The following is a 26,824-nucleotide window of genomic DNA, read 5'->3' as shown; positions in this document are numbered from 1 at the left end:
TTAATTTTGTTGCCCTCCTTTGTACTCTCTCTAGTTCCATTATATCCTTCCTGAGCACCGGTGCCCAAAACTGGACACAGTACTCCATGTGCGGTCTAACTAGGGATTTGTACAGAGGCAGTATAATGCTCTCATCATGTGTATCCAGACCTCTTTTAATGCACCCCATGATCCTGTTTGCCTTGGCAGCTGCTGCCTGGCACTGGCTGCTCCAGGTAAGTTTATCATTAACTAGGATCCCCAAGTCCTTCTCCCTGTCAGATTTACCCAGTGGTTTCCCGTTCAGTGTGTAATGGTGATATTGATTCCCTCTTCCCATGTGTATAACCTTACATTTATCATTGTTAAACCTCATCTGCCACCTTTCAGCCCAAGTTTCCAACTTATCCAGATCCATCTGTAGCAGAATACTATCTTCTCTTGTATTAACTGCTTTACATAGTTTTGTATCATCTGCAAATATCGATATTTTACTGTGTAAACCTTCTACCAGATCATTAATGAATATGTTGAAGAGAACAGGTCCCAATACCGACCCCTGCGGTACCCCACTGGTCACAGCGACCCAGTTAGAGACTATACCATTTATAACCACCCTCTGCTTTCTATCACTAAGCCAGTTACTAACCCATTTACACACATTTTCCCCCAGACCAAGCATTCTCATTTTGTGTACCAACCTCTTGTGCGGCACGGTATCAAACGCTTTGGAAAAATCGAGATATACCACGTCCAATGACTCACCGTGGTCCAGTCTATAGCTTACCTCTTCATAAAAACTGATTAGATTGGTTTGACAGGAGCGATTTCTCATAAACCCATGCTGATATGGAGTTACACAGTTATTCTCATTGAGATAATCCAGAATAACATCCCTCAGAAACCCTTCAAATATTTTACCAACAATAGAGGTTAGACTTACTGGCCTATAATTTCCAGGTTCACTTTTAGAGCCCTTTTTGAATATTGGCACCACATTTGCTATGCGCCAGTCCTGCGGAACAGACCCTGTCGCTATAGAGTCACTAAAAATAAGAAATAATGGTTTATCTATTACATTACTTAGTTCTCTTAGTACTCGTGGGTGTATGCCATCCGGACCCGGAGATTTATCTATTTTAATCTTATTTAGCCGGTTTCGCACCTCTTCTTGGGTTAGATTGGTGACCCTTAATATAGGGTTTTCATTGTTTCTTGGGATTTCACCTAGCATTTCATTTTCCACCGTGAATACCGTGGAGAAGAAGGTGTTTAATATGTTAGCTTTTTCCTCGTCATCTACAACCATTCTTTCCTCACTATTTTTTAAGGGGCCTACATTTTCAGTTTTTATTCTTTTACTATTGATATAGTTGAAGAACAGTTTGGGATTAGTTTTACTCTCCTTAGCAATGTGCTTCTCTGTTTCCTTTTTGGCAGCTTTAATTAGTTTTTTAGATAAAGTATTTTTCTCCCTATAGTTTTTTAGAGCTTCAATGGTGCCATCCTGCTTTAGTAGTGCAAATGCTTTCTTTTTACTGTTAATTGCCTGTCTTACTTCTTTGTTTAGCCACATTGGGTTTTTCCTATTTCTAGTCCTTTTATTCCCACAAGGTATAAACCGCTTACACTGCCTATTTAGGATGTTCTTAAACATTTCCCATTTATTATCTGTATTTTCATTTCTGAGGATATTGTCCCAGTCTACCAGATTAAGGGCATCTCTAAGCTGTTCAAACTTTGCCTTCCTAAAGTTCAATGTTTTTGTGACTCCCTGACAAGTCCCCCTAGTGAAAGACAGGTGAAACTGCACAATATTGTGGTCGCTATTTCCTAAATGCCCAACCACCTGCAGATTTGTTATTCTGTCAGGTCTATTAGATAGTATTAGGTCTAAAAGTGCTGCTCCTCTGGTTGGATTCTGCACCAATTGTGAAAGATAATTTTTCTTGGTTATTAGCAGAAACCTGTTGCCTTTATGCGTTTCACAGGTTTCTGTTTCCCAGTTAATATCCGGGTAGTTAAAGTCCCCCATAACCAGGACCTCATTATGGGTTGCAGCTTCATCTATCTGCTTTAGAAGTAGACTTTCCATGCTTTCTGTTATATTTGGGGGTTTGTAACAGACCCCAATGAGAATTTTGTTACCATTTTTCCCTCCATGAATTTCAACCCATATGGACTCGACATCCTCATTCCCTTCGCTAATATCCTCCCTTAAAGTGGACTTTAGACAAGACTTTACATAGAGACAAACCCCTCCTCCTCTCCGATTTTTACGATCCTTTCTAAACAGACTGTAACCCTGTAAGTTAACTGCCCAGTCATAGCTTTCATCTAACCATGTCTCGGTTATTCCCACTATGTCAAAGTTACCTGTAGATATTTCTGCTTCTAGTTCTTCCATCTTGTTTGTCAGGCTTCTGGCGTTTGCGAGCATGCAGTTTAGAGGATTTTGTTTTGTTCCAATCTCCTCACTGTGGATTGTTTTAGAAATGTTCTTACCTCCCTTCTGAGTATGTTTTCCTGGGTCGTCTTTGTTCGAGTCTAATGTTTTTCTTCCCGTCCCCTCTTCTTCTAGTTTAACGCCCTCCTGATGAGTGTAGCGAGTCTTCTGGCGAATGTGTGTTTCCCAGGTTTGTTGAGGTGTAGTCCGTCTCTGGCGAGGAGTCCATCATACCAGTAATTCACACCGTGGTCCAGGAATCCAAATCCTTGTTGTCTGCACCATCGTCTTAGCCAGTTGTTTGCATCAAGGATCCTGTTCCATCTCCTGGTGCCATGCCCGTCTACTGGAAGGATAGAAGAAAAAACTACCTGTGCATCCAGTTCCTTTACTTTCTTCCCCAACTCTTCAAAGTCCTTGCAGATTGTCGGTAGGTCCTTCCTTGCCGTGTCATTGGTGCCAACATGTATCAGAAGAAATGGGTGGACGTCCTTGGAGCTGAAGAGCTTTGGTATCCTATCGGTCACATCCTTGATCATCGCACCTGGAAGGCAGCATACTTCTCTTGCAGTTATGTCCGGTCTGCAGATGGCTGCTTCGGTGCCTCTCAGTAGTGAGTCTCCCACCACCACCACTCTTCGTTGCTTCTTGGCTGTACTTTTTGCTGTCACTTGTTGCTGTGTGCCCTTTTCTTTTTTGCTTGCTGGTATTGCTTCATTCTTAGGTGTGCCATCTTCATCCTCTACAAAGATTTGATATCGGTTCTTCAGTTGTGTGGTTGGTGATTCCTCCATGGTCTTCTTGCTTCTTTTGGTCACATGCTTCCACTCATCTGCTTTTGGAGGTTCTCTGACACTTTTTGCACCTTCTGTGACCAGTAGAGATGCTTCTGTTCTGTCTAGAAAGTCTTCATTCTCTTTGATGAGTTTCAAAGTTGCTATTCTTTCTTCCAGACCCCGCACCTTTTCTTCTAAAAGGGCCACTAGTCTACACTTCTGACAGGTGAAATTGGATTCTTCTTCTGGTCGATCTGTGAACATGTAGCACATGCTGCAGCTCACCATGTAGGTTGTCACATCTGCCATGTTGCTCCTAGATCCTGCTGACTTGCTGTGTGTTTTCCTTCTTGTGTAATCTACTCAGCCAAGCTCTCTTGCAATAATGTCCTACAGGCAAAAATTCGCGCGCCGTAAGGCGCGCGGTTTGGTGATGCTTTCGAAGCAGCTGGTCCCGGCTGTACCCAACGATCTTCTAGCTTAGGGAGACTTCGCTTCTCCCAGAAGGCACCTGGAATATGCAAATTAGCCTCCTGAAGCTTGAATCCCTGGTTTGGTGATGCTTTCGAAGCAGCTGGTCCCGGCTGTACCCAACGATCTTCTAGCTTAGGGAGACTTCGCTTCTCCCAGAAGGCACCTGGAATATGCAAATTAGCCTCCTGAAGCTTGAATCCCTGGTTTGGTGATGCTTTCGAAGCAGCTGGTCCCGGCTGTACCCAACGATCTTCTAGCTTAGGGAGACTTCGCTTCTCCCAGAAGGCACCTGGAATATGCAAATTAGCCTCCTGAAGCTTGAATCCCTGGTTTGGTGATGCTTTCGAAGCAGCTGGTCCCGGCTGTACCCAACGATCTTCTAGCTTAGGGAGACTTCGCTTCTCCCAGAAGGCACCTGGAATATGCAAATTAGCCTCCTGAAGCTTGAATCCCTGGTTTGGTGATGCTTTCGAAGCAGCTGGTCCCGGCTGTACCCAACGATCTTCTAGCTTAGGGAGACTTCGCTTCTCCCAGAAGGCACCTGGAATATGCAAATTAGCCTCCTGAAGCTTGAATCCCTGGTTTGGTGATGCTTTCGAAGCAGCTGGTCCCGGCTGTACCCAACGATCTTCTAGCTTAGGGAGACTTCGCTTCTCCCAGAAGGCACCTGGAATATGCAAATTAGCCTCCTGAAGCTTGAATCCCTGGTTTGGTGATGCTTTCGAAGCAGCTGGTCCCGGCTGTACCCAACGATCTTCTAGCTTAGGGAGACTTCGCTTCTCCCAGAAGGCACCTGGAATATGCAAATTAGCCTCCTGAAGCTTGAATCCCTGGTTTGGTGATGCTTTCGAAGCAGCTGGTCCCGGCTGTACCCAACGATCTTCTAGCTTAGGGAGACTTCGCTTCTCCCAGAAGGCACCTGGAATATGCAAATTAGCCTCCTGAAGCTTGAATCCCTGGTTTGGTGATGCTTTCGAAGCAGCTGGTCCCGGCTGTACCCAACGATCTTCTAGCTTAGGGAGACTTCGCTTCTCCCAGAAGGCACCTGGAATATGCAAATTAGCCTCCTGAAGCTTGAATCCCTGGTTTGGTGATGCTTTCGAAGCAGCTGGTCCCGGCTGTACCCAACGATCTTCTAGCTTAGGGAGACTTCGCTTCTCCCAGAAGGCACCTGGAATATGCAAATTAGCCTCCTGAAGCTTGAATCCCTGGTTTGGTGATGCTTTCGAAGCAGCTGGTCCCGGCTGTACCCAACGATCTTCTAGCTTAGGGAGACTTCGCTTCTCCCAGAAGGCACCTGGAATATGCAAATTAGCCTCCTGAAGCTTGAATCCCTGGTTTGGTGATGCTTTCGAAGCAGCTGGTCCCGGCTGTACCCAACGATCTTCTAGCTTAGGGAGACTTCGCTTCTCCCAGAAGGCACCTGGAATATGCAAATTAGCCTCCTGAAGCTTGAATCCCTGGTTTGGTGATGCTTTCGAAGCAGCTGGTCCCGGCTGTACCCAACGATCTTCTAGCTTAGGGAGACTTCGCTTCTCCCAGAAGGCACCTGGAATATGCAAATTAGCCTCCTGAAGCTTGAATCCCTGGTTTGGTGATGCTTTCGAAGCAGCTGGTCCCGGCTGTACCCAACGATCTTCTAGCTTAGGGAGACTTCGCTTCTCCCAGAAGGCACCTGGAATATGCAAATTAGCCTCCTGAAGCTTGAATCCCTGGTTTGGTGATGCTTTCGAAGCAGCTGGTCCCGGCTGTACCCAACGATCTTCTAGCTTAGGGAGACTTCGCTTCTCCCAGAAGGCACCTGGAATATGCAAATTAGCCTCCTGAAGCTTGAATCCCTGGTTTGGTGATGCTTTCGAAGCAGCTGGTCCCGGCTGTACCCAACGATCTTCTAGCTTAGGGAGACTTCGCTTCTCCCAGAAGGCACCTGGAATATGCAAATTAGCCTCCTGAAGCTTGAATCCCTGGTTTGGTGATGCTTTCGAAGCAGCTGGTCCCGGCTGTACCCAACGATCTTCTAGCTTAGGGAGACTTCGCTTCTCCCAGAAGGCACCTGGAATATGCAAATTAGCCTCCTGAAGCTTGAATCCCTGGTTTGGTGATGCTTTCGAAGCAGCTGGTCCCGGCTGTACCCAACGATCTTCTAGCTTAGGGAGACTTCGCTTCTCCCAGAAGGCACCTGGAATATGCAAATTAGCCTCCTGAAGCTTGAATCCCTGGTTTGGTGATGCTTTCGAAGCAGCTGGTCCCGGCTGTACCCAACGATCTTCTAGCTTAGGGAGACTTCGCTTCTCCCAGAAGGCACCTGGAATATGCAAATTAGCCTCCTGAAGCTTGAATCCCTGGTTTGGTGATGCTTTCGAAGCAGCTGGTCCCGGCTGTACCCAACGATCTTCTAGCTTAGGGAGACTTCGCTTCTCCCAGAAGGCACCTGGAATATGCAAATTAGCCTCCTGAAGCTTGAATCCCTGGTTTGGTGATGCTTTCGAAGCAGCTGGTCCCGGCTGTACCCAACGATCTTCTAGCTTAGGGAGACTTCGCTTCTCCCAGAAGGCACCTGGAATATGCAAATTAGCCTCCTGAAGCTTGAATCCCTGGTTTGGTGATGCTTTCGAAGCAGCTGGTCCCGGCTGTACCCAACGATCTTCTAGCTTAGGGAGACTTCGCTTCTCCCAGAAGGCACCTGGAATATGCAAATTAGCCTCCTGAAGCTTGAATCCCTGGTTTGGTGATGCTTTCGAAGCAGCTGGTCCCGGCTGTACCCAACGATCTTCTAGCTTAGGGAGACTTCGCTTCTCCCAGAAGGCACCTGGAATATGCAAATTAGCCTCCTGAAGCTTGAATCCCTGGTTTGGTGATGCTTTCGAAGCAGCTGGTCCCGGCTGTACCCAACGATCTTCTAGCTTAGGGAGACTTCGCTTCTCCCAGAAGGCACCTGGAATATGCAAATTAGCCTCCTGAAGCTTGAATCCCTGGTTTGGTGATGCTTTCGAAGCAGCTGGTCCCGGCTGTACCCAACGATCTTCTAGCTTAGGGAGACTTCGCTTCTCCCAGAAGGCACCTGGAATATGCAAATTAGCCTCCTGAAGCTTGAATCCCTGGTTTGGTGATGCTTTCGAAGCAGCTGGTCCCGGCTGTACCCAACGATCTTCTAGCTTAGGGAGACTTCGCTTCTCCCAGAAGGCACCTGGAATATGCAAATTAGCCTCCTGAAGCTTGAATCCCTGGTTTGGTGATGCTTTCGAAGCAGCTGGTCCCGGCTGTACCCAACGATCTTCTAGCTTAGGGAGACTTCGCTTCTCCCAGAAGGCACCTGGAATATGCAAATTAGCCTCCTGAAGCTTGAATCCCTGGTTTGGTGATGCTTTCGAAGCAGCTGGTCCCGGCTGTACCCAACGATCTTCTAGCTTAGGGAGACTTCGCTTCTCCCAGAAGGCACCTGGAATATGCAAATTAGCCTCCTGAAGCTTGAATCCCTGGTTTGGTGATGCTTTCGAAGCAGCTGGTCCCGGCTGTACCCAACGATCTTCTAGCTTAGGGAGACTTCGCTTCTCCCAGAAGGCACCTGGAATATGCAAATTAGCCTCCTGAAGCTTGAATCCCTGGTCCGATGCTCTACCTCCGCATAGGGATTGTGATTGTGCTATCAATTTGATTCCTGGTAGTAAATTCCCTAAAGGTCGATTATTTAATTTATCCGTGCCCGAACACGCCGCTATGCGCAGTTATGTGAAGGAATCCCTGGAGAAGGGACATATTCGCCCATCGTCATCACCACTGGGAGCAGGGTTCTTCTTTGTAGCCAAGAAGGATGGTTCGCTGAGACCGTGTATTGATTACCGCCTTCTTAATAAGATCACTGTTAAATTTCAGTATCCCTTGCCATTGTTATCTGACTTGTTTGCTCGGATTAAGGGGGCTAGTTGGTTCACTAAGATAGATCTTCGTGGTGCGTATAATCTGGTGAGAATCAGGCAAGGAGATGAATGGAAAACTGCATTCAATACGCCCGAGGGTCATTTTGAGTATCTAGTGATGCCGTTCGGACTTGCCAATGCTCCATCTGTGTTTCAGTCTTTTATGCATGACATCTTCCGTGAGTATCTGGATAAATTCCTGATTGTTTACTTGGATGACATTTTGATCTTCTCAGATGATTGGGAGTCTCATGTGAAGCAGGTCAGAATGGTTTTTCAGGTCCTGCGTGCTAACCCTTTGTTTGTGAAGGGATCAAAGTGTCTCTTCGGTGTGCAGAAAGTTTCATTTTTGGGGTTCATCTTTACCCCTTCTACTATCGAGATGGATCCAGTTAAAGTCCAAGCCATCCAGGATTGGATTCAGCCGACATCTCTGAAAAGTCTGCAAAAGTTCCTGGGCTTTGCTAATTTTTATCGTCGCTTCATCTGTAATTTTTCCAGCATTGCCAAACCATTGACCGATTTGACCAAGAAGGGTGCTGATTTGGTTAATTGGTCTTCTGCTGCTGTGGAAGCTTTTCAGGAGTTGAAGCGTCGTTTTTGTTCTGCCCCTGTGTTGTGTCAGCCAGATGTTTCTCTTCCGTTCCAGGTCGAGGTTGATGCTTCTGAGATTGGAGCAGGGGCGGTTTTGTCACAGAGAGGTTCTGATTGCTCAGTGATGAAACCATGTGCTTTCTTTTCCAGGAAGTTTTCGCCCGCTGAGCGTAATTATGATGTGGGCAATCGAGAGTTGCTGGCCATGAAGTGGGCATTCGAGGAGTGGCGTCATTGGCTTGAAGGAGCTAAGCATCGCGTGGTGGTATTGACTGATCATAAGAACTTGACTTATCTCGAGTCTGCCAAGCGCTTGAATCCTAGACAGGCCCGTTGGTCGTTATTTTTTGCCCGCTTCGACTTTGTGATTTCGTACCTTCCGGGCTCTAAAAATGTGAAGGCGGATGCTCTGTCTAGGAGTTTTGTGCCCGACTCTCCGGGTTTATCTGAGCCAGCGGGTATCCTCAAGGAAGGAGTCATTGTGTCTGCCATCTCCCCTGATTTGCGGCGGGTGCTGCAAAAATTTCAGGCGAATAAACCTGATCGTTGTCCAGCAGAGAAACTGTTCGTCCCTGATAGGTGGACTAATAAACTTATCTCTGAACTTCATTGTTCGGTGTTGGCTGGTCATCCTGGAATCTTTGGTACCAGAGAGTTAGTGGCTAGATCCTTCTGGTGGCCATCTCTGTCACGGGATGTACGTACTTTTGTGCAGTCCTGTGGGATTTGTGCTAGGGCTAAGCCCTGCTGTTCTCGTGCCAGTGGGTTGCTTTTGCCCTTGCCGGTCCCAAAGAGGCCTTGGACACATATTTCGATGGATTTCATTTCTGACCTTCCCGTTTCTCAAAAGATGTCAGTCATTTGGGTGGTCTGTGATCGCTTTTCTAAAATGGTCCATCTGGTGCCCTTGGCTAAATTGCCTTCCTCCTCTGATTTGGTACCTTTGTTCTTTCAGCATGTGGTTCGGTTGCATGGCATTCCTGAGAATATTGTTTCTGACAGAGGTTCCCAGTTTGTTTCAAGGTTTTGGCGAGCCTTTTGTGGTAGGATGGGCATTGACCTATCCTTTTCCTCGGCTTTCCATCCTCAGACTAATGGCCAGACCGAACGAACCAATCAGACCTTGGAAACATATCTAAGATGTTTTGTTTCTGCAGACCAGGATGATTGGGTGTCCTTTTTGCCGTTGGCTGAGTTCGCCCTTAATAATCGGGCCAGCTCGGCTACCTTGGTTTCTCCATTTTTTTGCAATTCTGGGTTCCACCCTCGTTTCTCTTCAGGACAGGTTGAGTCTTCGGACTGTCCTGGTGTGGATTCTGTGGTGGATAGGTTGCAGCAGATCTGGACTCAGGTAGTGGACAATTTGATCTTGTCCCAGGAGAAAGCTCAACTTTTCGCTAATCGCAGACGCCGTGTGGGTCCCCGACTTCGTGTTGGGGATCTGGTTTGGTTATCTTCTCGTCATATTCCTATGAAGGTTTCCTCTCCTAAATTTAAACCTCGTTTTATTGGTCCGTATAGGATTTCTGAGGTTCTCAATCCTGTGTCTTTTCGTTTGACCCTCCCAGACTCCTTTTCCATACATAATGTATTCCATAGGTCGTTGTTGCGGAGATATGTGGCACCTATGGTTCCATCTGTTGAGCCTCCTGCCCCGGTTTTGGTGGAGGGGGAATTGGAGTATATTGTGGAGAAGATTTTGGATTCTCGTGTTTCTAGACGGAAACTCCAGTATCTGGTTAAATGGAAGGGTTATGCTCAGGAAGATAATTCCTGGGTTTTTGCCTCTGATGTTCATGCTTCCGATCTTGTTCGTGCCTTTCATGCGGCTCATCCTGGTCGGCCTGGGGGCTCTGGTGAGGGTTCGGTGACCCCTCCTCAAGGGGGGGGGGTACTGTTGTGAATTCTGTGGCTGAATTCACTCCTGTGGTCACAAGTGGTACTGCAGCTTGAGCTTCCTCCCTCAGGTGTTCTGGTGAGCTCGTTAACTGCTTCATTACTTAACTCCGCCTGATGCTGCTATCCTTGCTCCTTGTCAATGTTTCAGTGTTGGATCTGAGCTTCTCCTGATTGTTCCTGTGACCTGCTGCTCTGTATAGCTAAGTGCTTTTTGCTTTTTTGTTGCTTTTTTTCTGTCCAGCTTGTCTTTTGTTTTGCTGGAAGCTCTGAGACGCAAAGGGTGTACCGCCGTGCCGTTAGTTCAGCACGGTGGGTTTTTTTTTGCCCCCTTTGCGTGGTTTTGCTTTAGGCTTTTTTGTAGACTGCAAAGTTCGCTTTACTGTCCTCGCTCTGTCCTAGAATATCGGGCCCCACTTTGCTATATCTATTTCATCCCTATGTTTTGTCTTTTCATCTTACTCACAGTCATTATATGTGGGGGGCTGCCTTTTCCTTTGGGGAATTTCTCTGGGGCAAGTCAGGCCTATTTTTCTATCTTCAGGCTAGCTAGTTTCTTAGGCTGTGCCGAGTTGCCTAGGTAGTTGTTAGGCGCAATCCACAGCCGCTTTTAGTTGTGTTTAGGATAGGATCAGGTGTGCAGTCTACAGAGTTTCCACGTCTCAGAGCTCGTTCTTGTATTTTTGGGTATTTGTCAGATCACTGTGTGCGCTCTGATCGCTAAGCACACTGTGTTTCTGGATTGCCTTCATAACACCTGTCATTAGCAAACATAACACCTATCCATTATTAATCCAATTGTATGAAAGAGTTAAAAAAAACACACACACATTATTAAAAAGTATTTTAATGAAATAAACACACCGTTTGTTTTAATATTTTATTATACAGGTAATCTACCTGAAGACCCTCGTTCTGTAACAAATTAAAAATAAACCAACAATATACATACCTTCCCTTGATCTGTAACGTCCCACGATGTAAACCCATCTGAAGGGGTTAAAATATTTTACAGCCAGGAGCTTTGCTAATGCAGCTGTGCTCGTGGCTGTAAACTCCAGCGAATGAAGGTAATGTAGGTCAATGACCTGTAGTTACCTTCATTCGCGGTGATGCGCCCCCTGCTGGATGCACAGCTGCATTAGCAGAGCTCCTGGCTGTAAAATATTTTAACCCCTTCAGATGGATTTACAACGTGGGACGTTACAGATCTACGGAAGGTATGTATATTGTTGGTTTATTATTTTTAATTTGGGTCTTCAGGTGGCTTACCTGTATAATAAAATATTAAAACAAACGGTGTGTTTATTTCATTAAAATACTTTTTAATAATGTGTGTGTGTTTTTTAACTCTTTCATACAATTGGATTAATAATGGATAGGTGTCAGAATTGACGCCTCTCCATTATTAATCTGGCTTAATGTCACCTTACAATAGCAAGGTGGCATTAACCCTTCATTACCCCATATCCCACCGCTTCACGGGAATGGGAAGAGAGTGGCCAAGTGCCTGAATAGGCGCATCTTCCAGATGTGCCTTTTCTGGGGTGGCTGGGGGCAGATATTTTTAGCCAGGGGGTGGCAATAACCATGGACCCTCTTCCAGGCTATTTATATCTGCCCTCAGTCACTGGCTTTACTACTCTGGCGGGAAAAATTGCACGGAAGCCCACGCCAATTTTTTCCGTGATTTAACCCTTAAATTTAAGAGCTAGAGCGCCGAAATTTTGCATATACACACTATTAACATTAGTAGTGTGGAATATGCAAAAAAAAGGGGGATATGACATGGTTTACTGTATGTAAACCATGTCTCATATCATGTCGGGTTTTGGCAGGAGAAATGAAAAGCCGGTAATTGAATTACCGGCTTTTCTGCTATATCGCCCTGAAGTAAATATATATATATATATATATATATATATATATATAAACAAAATCCGACTTTGCAGTAAAGATCGCCGACCGCCGACCCGATCCCAGAGTGGGATCGGGTCGGGTTTCACAAAACCTGACTTTGCTAAGAGTCGGCGACTTTTGAAAAGTGCCGATGTGTTTCGCTCAACCCTAGTCTTCATGATGGTCTGGATCACATGAAAAAAACAAAAACAGGGAAGGAGCAAATAATCATCTATAATGATAATTAATGAAATAGAATGAAATAATCACAGCGCTTAGTTACTTGAGGGAGATTCCAATTTGCGCTTATGTGGTGGGTCCTCAATGATGCGATTTATATCCACTCTGTTCTTTAAATCGATTGGCTTGTCCCAAACTGATAATTGAATTGTAGGGTTGAAAAAAAATACTTTGTCGTCTCCTGTCCATACTACACACCTAGGAATAGAAAAAGAATACAAATAACATAAAATGTTATAAATGCTTACTGCTTAACCTCTAAAAACTTGAATAAAATTTTCAATTTTGGTTATTATCCCTGACAGCTGCATTTAAATAGAGCGTGGGCACCGGCTTAAATTAGTGAAAACCCTTCTGCTATCTTAGTACACCTGGAAATGGCAATGTTCACTATAACTTGAAATAGGGGAGTATTGCAGTATTTAGCATAAGTGATCAGGAATCTGCAGGGTAAAAAAAAGTAAAAAAAAAATGAAAACATTTCCTTTTAAAAATAAATTAGTATCAAAATGATAAAAATAAACATATTTGATATTGCGGAATCCATTAAAGTCAAGTCTATAGATTCATAAAATTAATTAACTCATATGGTATAAGAAAAAATGGATCCTCCCCCAAAAAATACAGTAGGTATGATCAAAATGTCATATATACTCCAAATTGGTATCAATAAAACCATTAGCTCACTACACAAAAAACCCTTGCATAGTTTCATCAATGGAAAAATAAACATTTTAATAGTCTCCGAAAATGGGAAAACAAATTTTTTTGGCAAACTTCAGAATTTTTTTAGCATTTAAATAGTAATAAAAAATGATATGTATAAACGTGCTATTTCCATAATTGAACTGACCTGGAAAATCATGTACAATGAATAAATGTAGAAGCTAAACCCCAAAAAACAATGACAAAATTGCATTACTTTCACCATTTCATCCCACTTCAGTTTTTTCTCCATTTTTCAGTACAATGTATGGTAAAATAGATGTTGTTATTCAAAAGTACAACTCAAACCACAAAAAACTAAGCCTTCATGCAGCTATGTCTACAAATAAAAAATAAAAAAAAGTTATGGCTCTTGGAAGATGGAGAGAGAAAAATGCAAAATGTAAATACAAATATTGGCTGTGGAGGCAAAGGAGTAAAGAAGTTGTCCACTGTTTGGACAACTTCTTCTCATACCCTACGCTTGGCTCCAAGAAAATAAAAAAGCTTATTCTCACCTCCCGTGCTGGCATCGTTCCCTTAATGTTGGCACCTGCTCTTCCCGGGGCTCCCGTGCCGTTGTTGTGACACGTGACCCCGGTGCTCAATAAGTGCTGGCGTCACTGCCCCGGCCTCCTGTCGAATTGAAGATGAAGAAGAAGAGAGAGCGCTGGAGCCCGGACTTCCTCTTCATGTTTGTTTTGTCCAAAGGTGGAGACAGTGACGCCAGCGCTGATTGGGCACTCGGGTCACATGTCACAACAACCGCACAAGAACCCCGTGACCGCAAGTGCCAACACCGCTGGAATGGCGCCAGGACAGAGATGAGTATAAGCTTTTTTATTTTATCGCAGGCCGAACATTTAGATCAAGGAGAGGTGGTCCAGCCAGTCGACAGCCTCTTTAAAAACAGAGATAGGACAGAAGAATGAATATATCTTTGCCCTTGGTATGGGAAACTTATTTACTGCGCTGATGATAACCATGCTTTGATTCAAAATTTATTTCATTATTACATTAAAAAATTGGAGAGGAGAAGAGAGAATGGCTATTAGTCAGAAGGCTTCATTCCAGGAATCACAGGACTTTTGTTCCTGTGACAAAGCTACTTTGATCTCCAGCAAAATATTTTTCCTTTACGTCCATTTTATAGAAATTGACTTTTTTTTTAAATGTATCTTAATTATAAAAATAAAGAAATAGACAAATATAATTGTATAATATTCATGATTACAAAATAATCAATCTGGGCCTCTGAAAAATATTATATGGGCTTATCCTTTAATGAGCACACAATGCTGATATCAGTAATTGGGATTGTTACAGTAAGTATTACCACGTCTGTTGAATAAATATCAAGTTGTTGCTGATCCAAGACATTTAATGGGAACAATCATTAATGTTCCCGAATCACAGGCAGCATAAATGAGAGCCTTGCTATTCAATTGCAGCCAGGTATATTTTACTCTGAAGCTCCACTGGGTTTAAGACTAAACATACTTTGAAAAGCTAACCGGAGACTATATGATTAAAGGGAACCTGTCACCCCGAAAATCGTGGGTGAGGTAAGCCCACCGGCATCAGGGGCTTATCTACAGCATTCTGTAATGCTGTAGATAAGCCCCCGATGTTACCTGAAAGAGAAGAAAAAGACGTTAGATTATACTCACCCAGGGGCGGTCCCGCTGCTGGTCCGGTCAGATGGGTGTCTCTGGTCCGCTGCGGCGCCTCCCATCTTCATTCCAAGACGTCCTCTTCTGATCTTCAGCCACTGCTCCGGCGCAGGCGTACTTTGTCTGCCCTGTTGAGGGCAGAACAAAGTACTGCAGTGCGCAGGCGCCAGAAAGGTCAGAGAGGCCCGGCGCCTGCGCACTGCAGTACTTTGCTCTGCCCTCAACAGGGCAGACAAAGTACGCCTGCGCCGGAGCCGTGGCTGAAGATCAGAAGAGGACGTCTTGTAATGAAGATGGGAGGCACCGCAGCGGACCAGAGACGCCCATCTGACCGGACCAGCAGCGGGACCGCCCCTGGTTGAGTATAATCTAACGTCTTTTTCTCCTCTTTCAGGTAACATCGGAGGCTTATCTACAGCATTACAGAATGCTGTAGACAAGCCCCTGATGCCGGTGGGCTTACCTCACCCACGATTTTTGGGGTGACAGGTTCCCTTTAAGTTGACTTGTTCGATGCGGTCCCAGCTGGCTTCTACCCATCCCCTTTATTTGTTTTACAGGAATCTCTGAAGGGGTGACAAGGAGGGTCCTGGCAATCAACTAAAACAGGGTGGGGAGAATCCAGCTGGACTAGTCAGCCAAGGCATACAGTCCTCAGCCGGCTTTTCTAAGTATGCTTGCTCTGATTCATGCTACCAGTGGTTCGGGTGGCATAAGGGTAATACAAAGGTAATAAAAGGTTTCCTTTCATTTTATTTTGTGCATGTGTATTTTTGAGGAATTGGAGGATGCACCTCTGTAGGAGAAGTTTTGGTCTATGGTTGGGTTTTGGCTCCCTGCATTTTCTGAAAAATACCTTTAAGATTTAATGACTAACAATGCGAAATATTCTGCTTGGAATAATATAGTATCATTTCATTTCACTGAATATATCAGGCAAACAAGCCACAAAGCATGTCTGCGTATAGATGTAGATGTATGAGATGAGGGTAGATTGCATTCACGGTCTCTTGTAAATCTGAGAAGCACTAATTTGTTCCACCTGCATCGGTGATGCTTAAACAGCCTACAGACTGAGCACCTGATGGAGTAAATATATGGTTATGTGCCAGTAAGCAGCTGGGCATGTGAATTGTGTTATTAAACAGAGCAGAAAGCAATTAAGATGCATTGTAAATTATGCAGATTCAAGTTAGCACCAATAATGCCATTCTGCGAGAGTACATCAACAGAGTATTCCTCCAGTACAACATATTTACATGATTTCCAGACTCGATGTGATAGAGAACTTTGGATGGAAATTATGCCTTCAACTGAATCTCTGCCAAAAAGTGGAGTTGAACTTACTTAGGAGATGTGTGCGAACATATTATATTCAAGCAGGAGCGTAACAACAAGGTAACAATAAATGACAAGGTACAGCGAGATCACAGGACACTTATTGGATCAAGCGTAATTGACATCTTACAATATCTGAGCTCAATGTGGAGGCTGCGCTATCACACATCTGTGAACATGGCCATAAATATTGGCCAAAGGTTTGATGAGCCCATCGATATCGATGGGAAGGGCTAAAAGTCTTTTGTGTGTGGCAGTTTTCAAACTTTCTCTTGACAAATAATGACTGCGTAGAGAAGGATCTGGCATGGTGGACTTCCAACTAGCAGATCCTTTTGTTCTCTGTGGCTGCCACCAGAGTAATCGGGCAGCAACTCTCAAATAGAGAACACAAGAACAATCAGTAAGGAACACGGGTGGACATATCATTGGTGCAACCTGTGCATCCACACAGGGGCCCAAAGTGTAAGGGGGACCATTTCCAACCACCAAAGCAGGTTGAATTATGCATTGTGATATATTATTGGACTGCAAAGGGCCTGTATGCTGTTCTTGCCCAGGGTCCTTTTATGTCTTTGTCCGCCAGTGGAAAAGATGAGTGTTCCTATATATGGTGAAATAAGAATTGATAGCTGCCAGCTATTTTTTGTTGCAGTTGCCTTAAATTATTGATTATCTGCATTGGTCAGATAACTGAGTTGTTCCAAAAAAAACACATTCACTGAGATACTGTCAGGAATCTGGAATTGTCCCAAACAAAGCTGGATATTTGTTTGAAGCTTAGTTCTATAGACTGGAGTTAAGCAAAATCTAGGCTGAGATGAGATGATGATTAAATTTTTTTGAAATTCCAATTTGCCAGATTTTTCAAATGTTTCTAGGAAATTCAATTTGCGGCTAATTAATTTATGATTAATTGAAAGTACTCCACAGCTTCCAATTGCCACTTAATAATGTGTATGACACAATTATCTTTTCTTGAAACCATAATCTTTTTCACCGCTTGTGCTGGTGTGATATGGTGTGTGTGGTATCATTCTGTCTATGTTCACATTATTGCTTATTTTAGGAGTGTTGTCTTGTTGCTCTGTATCAATCTATGTATTCCCCGTCTTGTCTAGAGTCTTAATTACCTTACAAAAGGTACAGTTATCAAATTAGCTCAGTTACCATCTGCGGCCTGAATGTATCCATGCCTCTTGATATCCAAGAAGTATCGTTTCTCCTTGTGGAGATTGACATGCTAAGCATACCGAGATGAGGAGACTTAAAGCCGCAATGCTCCTTTGGGAAATATGCTAATTATGCAAATTGTTTCTTCAGAGAGGAAGAGAACTAGAACTCTAGTGCCACCTATTGGAAGGCAGCAATCCTACAAGTCAATGTTGACCCTTTAATGAGCCTTGTCACATGACTTAGGATAGTAGCCAAACCAGAATCTAAATTTGCAGACACTGTGTTTCGGGGTACTGCCCCTCATCAGTGCAAAGCGGAGATCTGGTTTGGCTGTGTGATGAACCCCTGTTGACATTTTCTGACTGTCAGTTCATGACCCCTCTGCTCTAAATGCTGAAAATCATCCCTTGTAGTGCCTTGATCTCTTGGTCTGGTGGCCTGAAAAACTTCCAGCCTGTCTGCCTATCCCTTGATATAAGGAGGGGGCCTGAAGAGGACATGTAGACAAGTAAGAGAGATCCTTTGTTGGATGCTGATGCTAAGGCCAGAAACCCCAGAGAGACTTGGAGAAACTAGATACTTGTCTCCCCAAAGGAATGAATTATAAAACAGATCTGATGTATTTTTATTAAGTGATATTTTCATGTATAAATATAATAAAGGTATGTGGTTTATGTATATATGTGGGGGTATTATGTGGATTTACATGTATTTACATATATTGGCAAAGGGTATTGTTCGTATTCCTACAATTTGTATTTGCAATATTGTATATAGACTTAGTGGCTATAACATTTGTATAACACTCGGGTTGGGCAGGGTGTGTTACTTTGTCCAATGGGTACTCCGATGTTTGATATATGGTTAATTGACATGTATTGTGATTGGTTGTAACCTTTTGTTCTGTGCCTTTATATATAGTGTTGCAGTATGTTTTTACTATGATATGATTAAGGACAGTATCGCCTGAAACGCGTCAGCTTGTTTTTATGATGCACTAATAAAGGACAAGATTTTTATTCTATTTTCATCTCCTCCATTCAATATTTGCATGAGCTGGACAAGTGAGTGCATTACCCTGGAAGATACTGCTGGGGGAGCCCTAAACGGAGGCGTATCTGGAGCTGCAGGGCTATTTCAATCTCTAAGCGGAGGATTCAACTCTCATCTCCTGGTGCATTTATCCCGTTACTGGACCGTATCCGTGTTCCTGTACTATTTTATCCTCTGTGTGGTGGATTGCTTTATGGACCTTTCAGTTTGCATGTAATAAAGGTTCTTGGGACTGATCACTGTTGATTGTGTGATACTGCAATAGGACCAAGTGACCCTTCAGTTCTGCTACACACACTATCTGTGCAGTTTCTTCAGTGTTTTATAACTTTTATATCTCTCTTTATTTCTATGTCTAAGCTGTGAGCTGTAAAGTTCTCGCACTATCCTGAATCGTCACAAAATGGCTGTTTCATTCCCTGCGTCTAATTTTACACAAGCTAGGATAGCCCATCTTGATTGGCTGTGCTATAACATGCGATATGATAGCTGCAAGTCAATATGAGGAAGCTCACCTAAGGTCATGTTATCCTTCTTTGACTATTGAAATCTTCCGCAGTGTATAAAACGGTGGCTTTGGTTTTGGTATTGCAAAGTAAATTGTTTAAAATCTCTGTGTTCTAAAGATTCCTAAAACGTCAACATAACTTTGATTTGCATAAAATTTATTTGTTAATCTCTAGTTCTGGGCAATATTTGGACCATCCTGGATTTGTATTAACACTCAGAGGGGTTGCCCCACAAGCAACATTGATCACCTATCTTGGACAGGTGTTAGATGTATGATTGATGGGGTTTTGGCTAGAGGTTAGCAGATGGATCTGTGGAGGATTGACTTCAAGTTGAATTTCCTGAAATTTGCAGTGTCACACCAATTCAAACACTTTTGAGATTCGATCTCCATTTTGTGTGGCCGCACAGGCTTCCACATAATGGCTTTTTAGCAGCTGCTCTCTTAATCCAATGAATTTGACTGGCAGAAACCTTCCTCATTATGCCTTTATCTGCATGAACTCTGTCTGTGCTCTGCTTCAGTGACAAATCTCTTCACAGTATGATGATCACTCTTAAGTTTTCGTGAAATATCTAATATTTTCATACCTTGTCCAAGGCATTGCACTATTTACTATTTTTCAGCAGCAGAGAGATCCTTTTTATTTCCCATATTGCTTGAAACCTGTGGCCTGCTTAATAATGTGGACCATCATTTTTAGGTAGTTTTCCTTTAATTAGAATCACCTGGAAAACTAATTATCACATGTGTTTAAGATTGATTTCAGTGATCCTTTGAACCCTGAGACACAATAACATCCATGAGTTTATTTGAAAAACAAAATATTTAAATCTTTATGACACTTAAATCCAATTTGCATAGTAATTTGGAACACAGTGTATGGCCAGTTACCAGCATGAGAATACCAGCATCCAGTTGTGTGCGTTAGATTGACTGGTTGTCAGACATGGGGTGGACTCGACACCATTTTTTTAAATTATTTATTTAAATAATTTTTAAAAAACAGTGAGGGGACCCCTCTACTTTTGATAACCAGCCATGATAAAGCTGACAGCTGCAGATTGCAGTCTGCTGCAGTCACTTTTGAGTGCATTGGTTATCAAAAATAGAAGAGACCAAACGTCATTTTTTAATTAATTAATTTATTTATAGCACAGGTGCTGGTTGATGAATACTCCCATCAGCTTCCCCTGCTCTTGCTGTTTTCAGTCACAGTTGCTGGCTCACGCTATCATCTGACAGTGTGGAAACAGCAGCTTTAATGTAATGATCTTACCACCGATTAGAGCCAGTGTTTGCAACGCTGTCATGCAGATGACAGCATGGCAAACAACAAATGTCCTGGCCCCCATTCATCTGAATGGGATCTGGGTTTGAGTACCGCTCTGGTACCCGAACTGAACTTTTTTAACTGTTTGGCCACACCCACGAGACCCAAACATCAGCGGGTTTGCCCATCAATAGTAAGGAATCCAAGACATTTTGGTGTAGTCTTGGGAAAATCCCATGAAAAAAATAGGTTTCACATCCTCATGTACATGCGTTTATTTCACTCAAAACACTGCAAAAACTGATAGCAGCATTTTTGCACTTATTTATTGCTTTTTATTGCTAAAAAAAATGCTGCAAAAATGCTAAAAGAATTGATCGTTTAAAAAAAAACGCAGCAGTTTGCCAATTCAGTCAGGAAAAAAAGAATGCGCGTGTGCATGAGATGTCTGAAATCTCGTTGCTTTTGCTTGTACAGTAAAAAGCAGCTTTTCATTTGCATTAGAAAATGCAGAAAAACGAAATGTATGAACAAAAGCCTTTATAGCATGATAAAATAGATACAGCTTATTGGATAAGAGCTTCATGAAGACGCCCCCAAAAATTAACAATTCAATTCTTTAGAAATAATGTGCTGCGTCTATACTTGTGACTGAAAGAAAAAAATAAACTTGTTCCAAATCAGACAGCACACTCTTTCCCTTCCCAAGAAACAGAAAAGGGATAAAAAGAAAGATGGTCTCAGTAATAGCCAAAACATTATACTGTGATGGACAAAATGATACACTACTTTTTGACTTTTCATAAAACAGATTTGAATGGACACTCGATTCATTGTGGTTGCTACTTCTAAAAGAATATGTCCTCCGGAATTACTCCAATCACGGCTCACTGCAGAATCATCCTATTGATATTGATATTTTGTGGGCAGCACAGTGGCTCAGTGGTTAGCACTGTTGCTTTGCAGCGCTGGGGTCCTTGGTTCAAATCCCACCAAGTGCAACATCTCTAATGAGTTTGTATGTTCTCACTGAGTTTGCGTGGGTTTCCTCAAAGCTTTCAGACTTCCTCCTACACTCCAAAGACATACTGATAGGGAATCCAGATTGTGAGCCCCAATGGGTACAGCTCCAATAATGTTTGTAAAACGCTGTGGACTTACTGGCCCTATATAAGTAATTAAAATAAAAAAAAACTTCAGCAAAATAATTCTGTTAAAAAACCCATATAAAAAATAAATACATTTATGTTCCCTTTAGCCAAACTGAAACCTTGACTCTCCTTAGGGAGAACAGGACAGGAGGCAATGCTTCCTGGAAATATATGCAAATACTAACTTTCTTATAAAAAAATAAAAATCTGCCTGTAATCTACTATATAAATGTCTAAGGGTCACTTCCGTCTGTCTGTCTGTCTGTCACGGTTATTCATTCGCTGATTGGTCTCGCCAGCTGCCTGTCATGGCTGCCGCGACCAATCAGCGATGGGCACAGTCCGGAAGAAAATGGCCGCTCCTTACTCCCCGCAGTCAGTGCCTGTCGCCCGCATACTCCTCTCCGGTCACCGGTAACACAGGGTTAATGCCGGCGGTAACGGACCGCGTTATGCCGCGGGTAACGCACTCCGTTAACGCCGCTATTAACCCTGTGTGTCCCCAACTTTTTACTATTGACGCTGCCTATGTGGCATCAATAGTAAAAAATGTAATGCTAAAAATAATAATAAAAAAAAAACCTGCTATACTCACCCTCCGTTGCAACTCGCGCCGGCTGCCATCTTCCGTTGCAGGTTCTGGTGGCAGGAGGACCTGCCATGACATCACAGTCATGTGACCGCGACGTCATCACAGGCCCTGCGCGCCTGTGCGACAAGGACCTGCCATTATGTCATGATCATGTCACCGTGACATCATCACAGGCCCTGCGCTCATACCAACCCTGAAACCGGAACCTGCCGTGGACTACAAGGGATCCCTCGGAAAGGTGGGTATATGTCTATTTTTTATTTTTTCACCTGTTACAAACCTGGCTGGGCAATATACTACGTGGCTCTGTGCTGTATACTATGTCACTGGGCAATATACTACGTCACTGGGCAATTTACTACGTGGCTGTGCAATATACTACGTGACTGGGCAATATACTACATGACTGGGCAATATACTACGTCACTGGGCAATTTACTACGTGGCTGTGCAATATACTATGTGACTGGGCAATATACTACGTGGCTAGGCAATATACTTTGTAACTGTGCAATATACTATGTAGCTCGGCAATATACTACGTAACTGGGCAATATACTATGTGGCTGGGCAATATACTATGTGGCTGCGCAATATACTACGTCACTAGGCAATATACTACGTAACTGGGCAATATACTACGTCACTGGGCAATATACTACGTCACTGGGCAATATACTACGTCACTGGGCAATTTACTACGTGGCTGTGCAATATACTACGTGACTGGGCAATATACTATGTGGCTAGGCAATATACTTTGTAACTGTGCAATATACTATGTAGCTCGGCAATATACTACGTAACTGGGCAATATACTATGTGGCTGGGCAATATACTATGTGGCTGCGCAATATACTACATCACTAGGCAATATACTACGTAACTGGGCAATATACTACGTGGCTGGGCAATATACTACGTCACTGGGCAATATACTACGTCACTGGGCAATATACTACGTGGCTGGGCAATATACTACGTTTGCTGTGCTATATACTACATCACTGGGCAATATACTACGTGGCTGGGCAATATACTACATGGCTGGGCAATATACTACGTGGGCTGGGCAATATACTATGTGGCTGGGCAATATACTACGTGAACATGCATATTCTAGAATACCCGATGCATTATAATCGGGCCACCATCTAGTATTTTAATAAAAGTCAAAGACTTAGAAGACCTTAGAACATGGCTGGAGTATAACCTGGGACTTATCTGTGGACAGATCTGTTTCAGCCACGCCGCCCTTGTGAGCTCGGAGCTACGATCATGCTGGAGGCTCCTTCATAATGAAATAACCATTTACTGTACAGATCAGGCACAGAACAAGATCATTGGTTTCCAGGCAAGCTATAAACTAAGCAAATCTCAGTTGAGCGTAACATACTTCTCAATAGCAATGATTTCTTTTTACAAAATAAATAACTTAGCAAAATCAGGTAGCTTTGAGAGATGTTACTTATGATTCTTGTCGGAGAAACATTTATTATCACAGCTGTACAACACGTTTTTATGATGTCTCCGCAGAGCAGTTTTTCACTCGCGCATAAATTTGGCTACAAAATTCAAAGGCACATTAAATTTAAATGCAAATCCAACTTTATTGTCAGAAGTGTCGTAAAATTGCTTTAGTAGTTTCCAAGATGACAAAAAAATATCGATTTTTTTAATGCATTGTTGATAAACATGGGTATATTTTCATCACTGGCTGATATAGAAACTCTTTTGGCACAGTTATATACATTTTGTAAGGATCTGCGGTATATAATGTCATTTTATAGAGTTCTACTTTATATTTTATGGATCACTCTTGCATTGACTAATTCATTTCCAAGAAAGTTGATAAAAAAAAACATCAGCAATTCCAAGTTTTCCAGTTTTTCAACTCCTCTTAAAGGGAACCTGTCACCTGAATTTGGCGGGACAGGTTTGCGGTCATATGGGCGGGGTTTTCGGGTTGTTTGATTCACCCTGCGGCCAGCATGCAGCCAGTGGGTAAGGAAAGGGTGAATCGAACAACTGAAAACCCCGCCCATATGACCACAAACCTGTCCCGCCAAATTCAGGTAACAGGTTCCCTTTAATGAATCAAGAGTGTCTGATGAGTGAGGTGCACCTTTGTGCACAGCAACACAAATCTTACTCTAGTCTCCAACTGGAGTAAAATTTCTGGCATCACCGCTCATTATTGCATTAGATGCTTGTTGCCCCTGCCGCTCTGCTGTCCTACCCCAGCTTTGACCATTTGGGCTGGAAGAAACTGGCGTGAAAACTGCAAAAGTTGCTATATTTTTGGGTAATACTGCATTGGGCAAAAAATTGTGACTTTTCAAAACAATTTATACCTAAATTCTGGCTAAATTGCCTTGAGGAATCAGGGTCTATAACTTTTCCCAGCTGTAGATATAAGATATTACTAGTGTAATCCCTGTACTTTCTAGAAAAAAATACATTATTTATTCACCATAACTCAAATGAAAGGAAGTTTCTAAAGGATATCTCTTTAAAACTACCTTCCACACAATTGTTGGAAGTGTTTTTGGAGTCTAAAACTGCATATTTACAGTAACTGTCAACTTATCATGTACATTTTTTTTCTGGACTTTAAAACATCAGTTTTCTACATAATGGGACAGATTCACTAAAATGGTTAATTTTAAAAAAATTAAACTTAGCCATTCTTGACACATGCCTAATTTATCACAATGACTCATGCTGGAGGATATGTTTGTTACATGTTTTGACACTATTGTCTAACTGTACATCAGCTATTTGTTGGCTTTTTTGTTGCAAAAATTGTGTGGAATTTTATGACATAAAAACCTGTTGTCAATAACCACAGCAAAATAAAAACATATTCGAGCTCACAAATAGAGAAAGATACCCTGAAGTTACTGTAATGATTTCACCTATCAGTATGTCTGGAAGCAGTGAGTGACAGTTCAGCTGTCTAATCTAGGACATGGGTGTGCTGTGCTGTTAGTAAGTTGATGGACAGATCAGCCATCCAATCAGGGCTGGGTTTACCTCCATGTGTCTGCTATTCCAGTGATTATGTGGTGCCCCTGAGGGTCCAGACGCCATAGAGGTATTGCATCGCAGCCAGAGATGTGGTACCCCAACTCTCTGGTAAGGAGAGGGGGCACTGTACAGAACCCTAACACCTACACCCAACACTAGACCTCACCCGGCCAGGGAGGGATTAGGTAGAGGGAGTGGGTGGAGAAAGTGAGAAGGAGCTAGAGACAGGGAGTCAGAAAGAGATGCTGAGAGGAAGTGGAGCTGAGCAGAAGTGTGGATCTGCAGCTCCTGTGAGTGGAAGAAAGGGAGAAAGGAAAGAGGCTCCCAAGTGAAGAGAAGGGGTCTCAGGTGCACGGGAAGTTCAGTAGCCACCCGTGGGGCTCATATTCAGATATGGAGGGACGAGGTTACAGTAAGAGGGAACCCCTAATCTAGTGAGAAGGCTTCACGCTCAACTAGGAACTCAGAGGCTGCAGTTACTGTAAGTGCGGCAGCCACATTTGCACTGACTCGCTGAAAAGGTTGGCATAGAGGGTCCAGGGGACAGAGAGTACATTGCCCGACAAGACCCACGTCTACCGGCTCGGGACACTGGGTGGCAAGCGCAGGGCAAGAGATTAGGCAGCCAGTGCAGAGAGTCGGCCAGGAGAGGCATATAAAAGGGGGTTCTGAACAGGTACCCTGAATTGCTGTAGAGTTTTCAGGACCTTTAACCTGGAGGACACAGAACCCAGGCAGGGGAGTAACAACAGAAATGTAAGTAAAAACGTGAAAACTGCAACATGCTGTGTCCTCTCACTTCTTTCTGGCATCACCTACTCTGCTCCTCTACCTGTCACTAGCAACATTGTCGCCCACTCCAATAACTGCCCTGAGGACTAAGCTTTACCTGTGGAGAGCTATAACAACTCAGCTGCATTGCCATCCGCCACCAGAGGACTGTACAGCAGCATTGGCTAACACCTTTATTGCCGAGTACCACAGGTGGCATCACAAACATTTCCCACTTACAAACTTTATTCCCATTCTCCATTTTCTACAAGCTACTTTAATTGGACGCCCAAGGCCATGGACCGGGTCGCTGCTGCCGTGACCTTCCCCTTTAAGAACTGTGTCTAGCCCTGTACCGAGTATCCCACGGTCCCATGGGGCGCTCCAATTACCTTGCTATTTAGCTGGCTCTGTCTCTGATTAGTGTCAGTAGTACCTTGGTGTGTGCTTGCTCTATTCTCTGTGTTCCAATATTTGATCTTTGTTGTCCAACTTTGGACCTGGTCTTTGACCATCCATTTGCCTTTCCCTTTTCTCTAGATCCCCTTCCTTTCCAGAATTCTGACCTCAGACTTTGACCTGACTACACCTTTGCCTTACCCCTTTGTATACATGACGAGCCCTATTGGTATCTGACCTTGGACCTTTTGACTACCCAAGCCTCATGCTTTGTCCGTGAGTACACAATTACCATGTGTATAACTTACAAAATTAAAACAAAATTGTACAGTTTTAATGAAACTCAACTTTTTACTTTACATGTCGATAAAATCAAAACATCTGCATGAACAACATGACAAACACATGATGGGTAAGCCCAGCCATAAAAAATAACACAGAAACAAAAAGGAAGACACTTATTCAGCATCAAGAAAATGTATAAAGCCAATGGTAAGTTAAAGTGCAAAGAGATTGATTAAAAAAATATGATGTCTGCCACTAAATCCTTACTCTATAAGCAATAAGATAAAGTGATAAATAACAACTGAGCAACAACATGCTAGACTACTGGCATCAATATAGTGTAGAAGGGTTTACCCACCAACATACACTTGATGCACCAACTCCCCGTAAAGTTGAAAACGTTGGAAAGTTCCACTAAATAATTATGCTCATAACTATTTTTCAATCTGCATAGCTCCTCTAAGTTCATAAACTGCTGCCTTTAGTTTCCATTCTCATAGTAACAACGGTCACTTAAAATAACACTAAATATATTTATTAAAAAGGCCAAATAATTTGCACAGATCACCTTTCAAACAGAATGCTACAAACAGCTACAAAAATTAAAATGTAAAAATGTTATTGGGGAACATTTACCCTGGCAAAT

General features: G+C 43.2%; 1 protein-coding gene across 1 annotated transcript in view; it reads right to left on the bottom strand.

The window, feature by feature from the left end:
- TCERG1L (transcription elongation regulator 1 like) overlaps positions 1–26,824 on the bottom strand; it is a 326,897-nt gene that overhangs the window by 81,206 nt on the left and 218,867 nt on the right. The window contains exon 8 of the mRNA XM_069753902.1: positions 12,265–12,419. Within this exon, the coding sequence (XP_069610003.1) occupies positions 12,265–12,419 (155 nt within the window). The remainder of the gene's footprint in view (positions 1–12,264; positions 12,420–26,824) is intronic.

The sequence above is a fragment of the Ranitomeya imitator genome, chromosome 2 (genome assembly GCF_032444005.1).
Source record: "Ranitomeya imitator isolate aRanImi1 chromosome 2, aRanImi1.pri, whole genome shotgun sequence".
In the NCBI taxonomy this organism is placed as follows: domain Eukaryota; kingdom Metazoa; phylum Chordata; class Amphibia; order Anura; family Dendrobatidae; genus Ranitomeya; species Ranitomeya imitator.
Note: the sequence above shows the minus strand (reverse complement) of the source record. Positions and strands in the feature narration are given on the sequence as shown.